This window comes from Limulus polyphemus, unplaced genomic scaffold, assembly GCF_000517525.1.
Source record: "Limulus polyphemus unplaced genomic scaffold, Limulus_polyphemus-2.1.2 Scaffold363, whole genome shotgun sequence".
NCBI classification, from domain to species: Eukaryota; Metazoa; Arthropoda; class Merostomata; order Xiphosura; family Limulidae; genus Limulus; species Limulus polyphemus.
In genome coordinates, this window is record NW_013665973.1 from 380,332 (window position 1) to 391,184 (window position 10,853).

General features: G+C 34.0%; 1 protein-coding gene across 2 annotated transcripts; it reads right to left on the bottom strand.

Annotated features, from left to right (window-relative positions):
* Nucleotides 1–2,023: 2,023 nt before the first annotated feature.
* LOC111085393 lies at nucleotides 2,024–10,853 on the bottom strand. Of its 2 annotated transcripts, none has more exons than XM_022383714.1 (3): nucleotides 10,753–10,853; nucleotides 2,907–3,509; nucleotides 2,024–2,518 (listed from the first exon to the last, which is right to left on the bottom strand). In XM_022383714.1, the coding sequence occupies exons 1-3, from the start codon at nucleotides 10,782–10,784 to the stop codon at nucleotides 2,383–2,385; spliced, it is 771 nt and encodes a 256-aa protein (XP_022239422.1). In that variant the 5' UTR covers nucleotides 10,785–10,853; the 3' UTR covers nucleotides 2,024–2,382. The 2 variants fall into 2 exon arrangements, with proteins under 2 accessions (XP_022239422.1, XP_022239423.1); XM_022383715.1 differs by lacking the exon at nucleotides 10,753–10,853 and adding an exon at nucleotides 6,927–7,032.

The following is a 10,853-nucleotide window of genomic DNA, read 5'->3' on the forward strand; positions in this document are numbered from 1 at the left end:
ACCATGTACCCTGATAACTTATGACATGGTTTTTGATTCATCATTTTAGGATAGGACCTCCCTCCTAGACTGATGGATCTTCTTCTTTTTTTTTTTTTTTTGCAATTTCAACATAATTAAATTATTTATTGGGGAAAAACAAAATACTTTTATTAAATGTTTGCATAACGATATCAAAATCAAAACAAAAAAATCGGCAAAGATTTTATAGAAACACACTGACATTTAAATTAAAATGTTGGTTATCAACTTATATAAAATTTTGGTAAGTTGCACGCTATTTCAAAATAGGCACAAGCCAACTAAACTTCAGTTCAGAATGGATATTTCAGAATTTTATCGATTTTCTGATAAGCTTTCTAGTAAAATGTATAATTTGACTTGGCGTAACTTAACTAATTAAAATCGAGCGATTCATTCTCTAGAATTATTGGAATAAATTAGTTAAGGTCTGCGTATGTGTTGCCCCCCAGTGGCACAGCGGTATGTCTGCGGACTTACAACGCTAGAACCTTGTGCATAATTATAAACAAACAATAAAGAAACAAGCGTATGTGTTATAGTTACCTTCTCATACACGTTATATTTTTTTACAGTTTGTTTGTTTCCGAAGTTTGGTCAAAGCTACACAAGGACTATCTGGGAATATTCGTCCATAAATTTTAGCTGATGGGCTAAAGAGAAGGCAGCTAGTCTACAGTATCCACAGTGCACATTCGGTTAATAAGAACTTCCTAGTGTAAGGAAAAAAGGACGTCAACAACACCATATCTGCTACATCCAGTGCCGACGAGGCCTTTTGCTTAATACTAGGACTCTTCAGACCGACTGGGATACGACGGATATAGTAGTGGTTGAGACGCTTTTCATATTAGCAACAGTTGTTACGGTGTGAACTAGATTAAGTTGGTGGAGTGTAATTTTTCAATTTTAATTAAAGCATCAGAATTAGAGTAAGGATATTTTAACACCATATATGAATATTGAGATTAGACTACAGCTCTAAAGTGCGGAACGCCTTTTTGCGACAACAGGTCACGAAACGTGAATACTCGGATTCATAACCCGGACACACTAGATACTAGGTTACACCAGGTTCTTTTCTTAGAAAAACAAATGATCCACTGAAAAAATTCCAAATCGTTATTTATTTGCACTTTGTATAAATAAGTTCAATATATATATAGAAAGGCTTTTTACATATGACTGCTTGCTACAATAAACAGAAATCATTAAGGAAAAAGACATGTTTTAATTTAACATAAACACACATACATATATATATATTAATTTTATTGTTGAAACTTTACAAAATATGTAAAACTTATCAATACATCTGTATTTGTACCTGCCTAGAAAGAAAATAATTATGTTTATTAAATAATAATTATGCTTAAAACGTTTTTCATCTGAAGAGGTAAATAATTATAATGTTTTATCACTGATGATATAAGAAAGCTAGTTTTTTGTTTTTAAACACAAAGCTACACAATGGGCTTTCTGTGCTGTGCTCACTGCAGGGATCGATATCCGATTTATAGCATTACAAGCCCCCAAACTTACCGGTAAACCACCAGGGGCTATAAGAGAGTTTAAAATTAACTAAACAGAAAAATAGCCCTTAAGTGAAGATACTATTTCTTTCTTTTGACCTTTTATATAAAAGTGATGGTAACTAAATGATAATTCATATACTTTACACATATATTTAAAAATAAAGGTAAAAGGTTTTCCATCAATCAATCCAACATTCTGTCAATTAGTGTATATATATATATATATGTGTGTGTGTGTGTGCGCGCGCGCGCGCGCGTGCGTGTAAAAGCGAGCTTCGGATTTATTTACTTGAGACGTTTGGTTTTAAAGGTTTTTTTAACTATTCAAATAACTTATTATCCGAAATCTCATGAAACTATTATTATCTTGTTTTCATATTTTTTATTTAATTACCACAATAGTTTTCGTGACTTCGAACAGTTGTCCTTCTCAGTCGTTAGGCATAAAGTGGACGTCACTTCATTGATTGATGTTTTTATACATTCTGTTATTAATCTAACACCCTACTTCAAAGCTATCATATACGTATTATCTCAATAAGTTATATTTATACGAAAAAATAACAGCGCTTGAAGATTACTTGAAAAGTTTTTGCTATGGCAGTACAACTCTGAACTACATTGTTTAGTATAATTAAACATATTTAAATGTTTATCTGTCTTTTTAATCCTTAATGCCCATTACTATACACGAGACGAAGAACCTTCAGACAGTTTCCTTAGCTTTCCATTGAGGAAAATAGTACCACCATATCTCAGTCGAACATAATGTTTCTTCATATTTGTTTCAGATAAATAACTATCTTTAACACATAAATATTATAAACTACGCCAATCCCACAGCTTTTTTCATCATTTGTCCCAGTGAAGATGAACACTTTAAATAACTTTTCCAGCATTCTTCTTTATAAAGTCCTCGCGAGATGGCAGCAGTATATTTCTCCATACCGGGAATCTTGAAGCTGTAAAAAAATCAGTTGCCATGTCAAGTACTATAATAATGTGCCTAAGATAGTTCACATGTTACACAACTTTCAGTTTTTTTTGTGTAAAATGTACGATGATGCACAGGAAGGAATGCTAGTCTAATAATCTACAATTGAAATCAAAACCCATTAAAATACTTTAATGGTTTTATTATTATTTGATATATTATAATTTTTATGATAATAACAAACAGGTGATATAGGTAGTCACAATAGTTACAGTGAAGCTTCCTTTTAAATATCTTAACAATGAACGTTTGCTACGATTATTCTATCAATTTAAAAACAAAAGGAAACATAGAAATGACAATTGTTAGCTGTCAACCATTCACCAAATATTATTTATGAATTTTTATCTAAATACCTGAGGTTCTTCAAGATGACTTCTGGTATCCCAATTTTATGAAAAAACTGTTCCAATTCGCAAATGGCTCTCTCCTTACATTTCTTTTCCTTGATACCGAGCATTCTAAATGAACGTTCTGGGTAATCCTGAGAAGTTATTGCTCCCAGAAACTTTTGAAGATCGAAAACAGGAAACTTCCAGAGGTTGTATCTGGAGGTTTTCTCTGAGTGCCGATGGGGGTCATAGTACAAAGGATTCAACGGGCCAGCATAAGAATACGTAGGTATTCCATAGTGATAGCCAGTGGTCAATCCAAACGTTTCACCAAATATGGCCACTAACAGAACATGAAGGAGGTAACCTCCACCAATGGCGGCTAGAACTCCTGTTGCGGTAGACAACAACTCATAAACGCTGTTGATGGCCTCAACCCCAAGTCCTAAGCCCAGTAGTTTCGTAATGATGCGGCTCTGGGAAGGTAAGCTAGTCTTAACAGCTGTATCTACTGACCCCTGTTTACTGATGATCTCTTCATTCGCAGATGTAGTAACAAACAGACATTTGGCCATAAGCAAGGACAGGATAACATGTACACGTATCCCCATCGTCATTTGTTGATATCTAAAAAAGTAATAATTAACTTCCAATGAGAACAAACTATTTACTTAGAGCGAAACTCAAAATCAACCTGGTAATGAGTACAGCTAATTAGGTAAGATAATCTTAAAATTCTTACTAATAAAGATTAGAATGCAATGTTTTAATATTTAGTACAGTTTTATATATATATATATTTCGTGGCAGTTGTTTTGTCTTTAGTATCTCACATAAGCCTCGGAGGGGCTTGGGAGACAACCAGGGACGCTCAGAAACTGTGGTTTATCTTCAGCCTATTTAGTACAGGAAAATCCCAGTTAATATTTATATATCTGCATTTTTTTATTCAGTATCCTATAATTACCAATTCTACGTTTAAAACACAACATTAATGCAGCATCTTTACTGCATTTATTATGAAACAAGTTGCTTATAGTTATAGATAAGAAATAAGTTGATGAAATGTTTCTACTTATTTTTAATTATGTGATTCAGAACGTGTTGACAGTTTCTTTACACAAGTTAGAGTTAGTCGCATACAAGTACGTAATACTATAATTTTTAACTTAAAATATGCTCGACGTGATGTTACAATGGCACAAAATCTGCTCTGATCTAATTATAATTATCTTACCAAGTATCTAATATTACAGCATGTATATACATATTATTATCATCAGTGTGAGCGTCTTAATCTCTAGTTACAGCCGGGTTCGGTATCACTATCAGGAAACACGATCTGTAATGTCAAGTAGCCATGTGACATGACAGATACGGTTTTTTTTTTTCAGAAAAGCAAACACATAGTTAAGCATGTTTGACTATATAGATAATTCGGCTTAGACCGTGGCGACAATGCGATGAGTCCTTTCACATACCCACTTCTTTACAACGCAATAGTGTGGGCAGACTTGTCGTGTAAGTACACAGTAAGTACAACGTTACCAAGCCTAAACATGATACTCGTCTTTACTTCAATCTCTCACAAAATCATACAGTACCCTCAAACGTCAATTATAATGAATAAAAATAATTGTTAAATATTTTACAAATGGTCTTTTAATCGAGAAGAATATTTAGAAAATAAAGAAAATTTTAAGTGTATTTTTGTATATATATCGCGATTTTAAAATCGAAGCAAAATCAGTATACTGAAAACCCAACACATCGCGTGCGATGACAGCCTCTTTCGTTGTTTTGTTTCCTGATCTGTAATTGGTCCGTATTATATTTCCATAGCGATTTTCAAGCCCCGGTGAAAATACAATGTCCGATTCAAGCTGGTTTGACGAAACAAATTACTATTTATAAATCTATTGTAAAATAATTATCAAACTCATATCTATATAGGTAGTTCCTAGCTGTTAACTATATGTATTCAACACGCTTTGAAGCCAGTTTATGTCCAAAAGGAGTTCACAGTTGATTCTTCTAATGCCAACAGACGTAAACTTTTGACTTTGAGTGCGAGGTGGGTATGTTTTCAGTCTTCATGTGGATAGAGCAGGTTCGTCTCATTGTTACTGTTTATATTGTTGTTATTTTTTCTGTTCATTAGCCAATCTCTTAATTAAAAACATCTTGCAAACATATACAACCAAACCTAACTTAAAGTTTTTTGTGTTTTTTTTTTACTTTTATTTAAGATCTACAACTAACTGAGATACATATTTATAACGTATATATTTCGAAATTAAACTCCATACAACTATGAAGAAAATATTAAATTAAGATAACGCAATGCATCTATTATTAATACTACTTTATTTATTTAATTAATCATTAAATGTGAAACAATTTCAAGCAATTACGTAACAGCAGGCCTGTAATACTTCAAACAAAATCAGGGATAAATAAATATTTTTCTTTACTTCTTTCAGTGAGAAAAGGAGTTAAAAATGCTTGATAAATTTCAAATTATACATATATGTGTATATATTAAACTTTCAGGAAAAATACACCAAGTATTGCTCTCAGCATCTATTAATTAGTTTCTAAACAAGTTTTATGTCATTCTAACTATTAAAACCTTTTGAAGCTCAAAATTAACGCTTTATAAGTGCAACCTAAGGGAATAAAATACACCCACTGTTTAAAATAAACCAACTATTGAACATCTTTCCAACAGCTAATAACGAAACCTTAAGTTTTATATACATGTTCAATTCAACTTGTATTGAATCTCAAAATAACAGCAGAAATACTACTTAAACACTAAGTATAAAGGCATATTATCGACAAAGGAAGAATTTTTAGCGAAGCACCTAGTTAAAACATAACAACTTATATAAACTATTACTTTGAAAATTAACTATATAATCTTTGAATGCTATTGTAACCTGAAATAAAAGGGTAACTTCATCATTCTGACTTTATCAAACAAAATTAGTGCTATATGAGTAGCGAATGCACGACACCGTGAAAAATGCAGTAAACTCAATGAAGCACGTACTTTACTGAATTATTCTTAACTTTTCATTCTGAACACGCGCGTCAGGCTATCCGTCTACCAGTTACGAATCACGGGAGTCTAATTCTGTGGTTTTTATTATTTTAATGTATTGTTTCTTCAATGTTTTTAAGCCCTTGTACATGTTAAGCAAGTTTTGGAAGCGACATCAGGTGCTGAAAATTATTATTATTTTGTCAGGAACAAAATAAGCAAGTAATTTCAAACAAAACTATGCGTACTGTAAAATAATAAAAACAAAGATAAATTCATAAATGAAAAAAATCTAAAGCCATTTCTAAGGAACTTAATAAATTTTCTCACTTACAAGTGTTTAATAAACAGGGTCTCTCTTAGTGAACGATTTCAGCTTTCCATAACCAGTGTACAGTAGTCTCAAACTACATTTCTTTAAGGTCAAACATTGAATTAAAAGTACAGTATTGAAGTAATTGTCCTCTGTAACTTACTATGTGATCTTACTGTATAATAAGGTATCTAATCATGTTGTACATAATTGGGTTTTCTCGGGGTACTCCCGTTTCCCCCCACATCTAATTCTCAGGCATTGGATCCGTAGATCCCAGCCTCGGCACCTTGATCCACTGATCCACGCCAGGCCCTGCAAAGGCCCGTTTGCGTATTTTGTTTCGATAACTTGTCATATTCAGCTGACGACTTGCTCCTTCTTCAAAGAACAACCGGTCTCTGTTTCTGCTACGGCTTGGACTTGCCTTCACTTCTGCCTACCTGCCTCTCCTTCATACGACCACCCATAGTATATGTGTAAATATACATATATACAAATTATTAAGGGAACAATTATTTTTAAATCTAAATAACTGCCAGTTCTTCTTCTTCTTCTGTACATAATTAAACCATAAACACTGATGTAAATTACGTGATTACAATAGTTTTGTATTTTTAGTCAACGTTTTTTTTTTTGCACCGTTATAAAACAATGAAAGATTACACATTCAAAATTATCTTACCTTATTTTCGAGATTGATTAAGAAACCTTTTATGAACAGCCTGTATGGTTTAAAAAATAACACATAAGAATACACAGAACTGTCCGACGCAATCCGATAATAGTCAAATAGCGACGACTTTACTATTGACCTATTTATATAGGTAGCACTAGAAGTCAGACCTACCCACGCCATGTGATAGGTTGTAAACATAGTCCGGTTAAGTTCTTAGTTGTTACGTAATCTCAAAACTCCGCCTACTCAGCAGACGAATTAAAACTGAAGCGCTTGATTTTTAATAAGAATAATAACTACAGTTTAACAGACGCCCCTATTCTACGCTTAATAATCCTCCCAAATTGCCGGATTACTAGAGTAACAAATAATAATGAGGAATTAAACGTTATACAAGCTATGTTGTTACCACCCGGTAAATAATAATGATGAGAAAACTAATTTCTGTCATGTTAATCGAAAATAATGTCTCTCTGCAGATGGATATAAAGCAGTGGGTCGCAAGAGATATAAATTATTTATGAAATAATGATCCTAAAATGTTTTTGAACAAACAAAATAAAAACACAAATATAAAAAGATTACTCGACTTTAGTATGATATATTAGAATAGCCCGGCATGGCCCGGTGGGTAGGACGCCCGATTCGCAATCTGCGGGTCGCGGGTTCGCACTTCGAAGTTTGGGATCGTGAGTGCGTTATAAGGGTGATGGTCAAATCCTACTATTCTATTACAGAACCCCACGAGTTTGCGGTGGGTAGTGTTGACTAGCTGCCTTCCCTCGAGTCTATTACTTCAAACGTAGAGACGAATAGCACACATAGTCCTCGTGTTGCTTTGCGCGAAATTCAACAAACAACAAAATCGCTAGTATACTGCACCTGGATTATCGCACCTAGAAATGGTCAGTCAAAACACATGAAATAATTTCTCTCGTAAAAAATCTCTAGTAGTATTTGCTCTTGTTTCACCTTAATTCTTAACTCTAAATTATCCTTTTATCAAAATACGTCGAAGAAATATGTGGTCGCAAGACTTGTTATGTGTGTTATACTTTATCATTTGTTACTTTGTACATTTAAACCTCAAGAACTTTATACTAATAAAAAGTACAATAGACGATTAAGTGCACTAAAAGTGATAACTTCACAGAACACGCTATTTTGTAAAGCAGTAGTTATTGTGACCACAGCCGCTGACATTTAAACCCCACAATTATTTATTTTTTATAAATTATTTATAAATTACATTAAGTATACAGTTCAAATTGGGCTTTTCTCGGTTCGAGGTATCGTATAAACTGTGTAAAGAACAAAAACATTTGTTGACAACGAACGCCATATACACGAACAGGACATTAAAGAGCGTAGGTAACCAAAGCACGCGGAACGTATTGTATGTATAATCCGAGATGTCTATGCTGTCGACTTGGATAATAAATCATCAATGAAGTTATAAGTATCACAGAGGCGGCTTGTCATAATTATAGAAAAAAATATATAGAGAGTTGTTTAAGTTGGAACATTTAAATATTACGTAATATAAATGGTGGTACTGACATGAGTTGTCACCCACAGGATGCCCTTTTAGTTTTATTGTTTTTATTATTAAACGTATTTACATAAAAAGAAAAATACAGTTTGTTTAACATAAGCATGGTTGTAAATAAACTAATGGATAAAGTTGAACGAAAGGAGATGGCCCGGCATGGCAAAGTGGTTAAGGCGCTCGACTCGCAATCTGAGGGTTGCGGATTTGAATCCCCGTCACACCAAACATGCTCTCCATTTCAGCCGTGGGGGCGTTATAATGTGACGGTCAATCCCCCTATTCGTTGGTAAAAGAGTAGCCCAACAGTTGGCGGTGGGTGGTGATGACTTCCCTCTAGTCTTACACTGCTAAATTAGGGTCGGCAAGCGCAAATAGCCCTCGTGTAGCTTTGCGCGAAATTCATAACAAACAATGAAAGAAGATATATTTACATACGCTATTATCTAGAAGACCCAAGTTTTACTTAATTATACAATCTGTTATCATATCAGAATTTGGTAGAAATGTATTAAAAACTGCAAAAATTAAATAATTGAATGACAGATATAGAAATGTTCAAAATCATGAAGAAATTCAGTCTGTAGATTTTCATTAAAACACGAGAGTTGGCCAATTCTAAAGATATGTTATGTCATGAAATGTGAAAGAATATTTGATAAGAAACAACAGAAATGAAAACAAGAATTTAAACAATACGGCGATCCTTTTTTGGTTACAGTCAGCTAGAGAGACAGATAGACGGATATAATATATTTTAAACTCAACGCTAATTATACGGAAGTGCACATGAGTTTAATTTCTTACTATAAACTTTGGCCATCAGTTTCAGCAGTATGCTCTGCTGGGTGTTTCTTTAAAAATTTCTAGCTCCCTACAAAGTTAGTAGGTATTTTATCTACAGACTCCCCGCTGTAAGTTTTATAATCCTTTATGGAAGATATTAGCATCCTTGAAGCATCTACTATCATATCCTCTTCAAAGTTACAATTACGTCACACCATGGCACAGTGGTAAGCTTGAGGGCATATAACGCTCAGATTCGGGTTTCAATTCATGCCATGGGTACATAATAGATATCCCATTTTGCAGTTTTGTGCTTAACAACAGACAAACAATTAAACGTTATAAACACGAGTGTGTGGTATGTTAGAACGGTCGTGTTGATCAGACTAAAGTCTGTGCAATCATGCAGCACTGCATTCACTCAGGGTAGCCAAACCGAAGCGTGGCAGATGTACAGGATGACGCTGAATATTTAGTCACCTTCGTGGCCATCATTTAATAACCCATGACGAAAGAAACATGAAGGGGACGTCTGAGTAGGGCAGGGCCAGGGATTATGTGGTAGCTCAAAACAGTTGCTAAACGCCTGTCCTCTTTGAAACTGATTAATTTGCATTACCTTGAATTAACTCCGAAAATATTTTTTCTTTTTTCTAAATGCTTTATAGACATATTCATTATGTGAACATAGCAAAGATCTTATTGAACGTAGTTCTAGCAGAAACCCTCAAGGAAAGGCATAATGTTTGGGCATAAATATCCTTTATATTGCTTTGGTTTGTTCGTCCAATTTCGTGCAAAGCTACTCGAGCCGTATCGGCGCTAACCGTCGCTGATTTTGAAATGATAAGATGGAAGGCGGCTAGTCAACACCACCCGTCGCCAACTCTCGGGCTACTCTTTACCAACGAATAGTGGGATTAACCGTAACATTATAATACACCCGCAGCTGAAAGGGTGAGCATGTTCTGTGACGAGATTCGAACTCACGAACCGCAGATTGCGAGAGGAGTGTCCTAACCACCAGATCATGACATTTTATACTGCAAACTGTTGATAGGCATAAAATAATTAAAGATTCTGATAGCGAAAGTATTAAAACCTAGCCTGTTTCAAGTACTGTATTATCATATATCTTGCACCTTTTTTAAAGTGTTGCTAATATAATTTGCCGCCTGAAGCGGAAATGCGACTACTTTCGAGGGTTTCGTACTGGTCTTGATCATTTACGTTTCTTTTACCTTTACACGTTCAGACTGATTTCAGAAAACAAATAAGTCAGAAATAGAAGACTATTCAAGCAGAGCATCATTAATTAAGTGAATAAAATTATTTAGGCTTTGTGATAAAAAACAAGCGAAACTTGATCGCTGTTAATGGTTATGAAGATTCTGTTACTTAAACAAAAAGAAAGTTAATTTTACCTTCACCTTCGTGTTTCATAAAGAAGTACCTTAATAGATATTTCCAAATCACAAGATTATGTGATTATATTACCTTAATGTTTTACATGGATTGGGCAACATCATAAGCGCACGGTGATACAAATACACACACCAGTCTTTACCTACGTTAGTATAGTTAGTTCTACACGATAT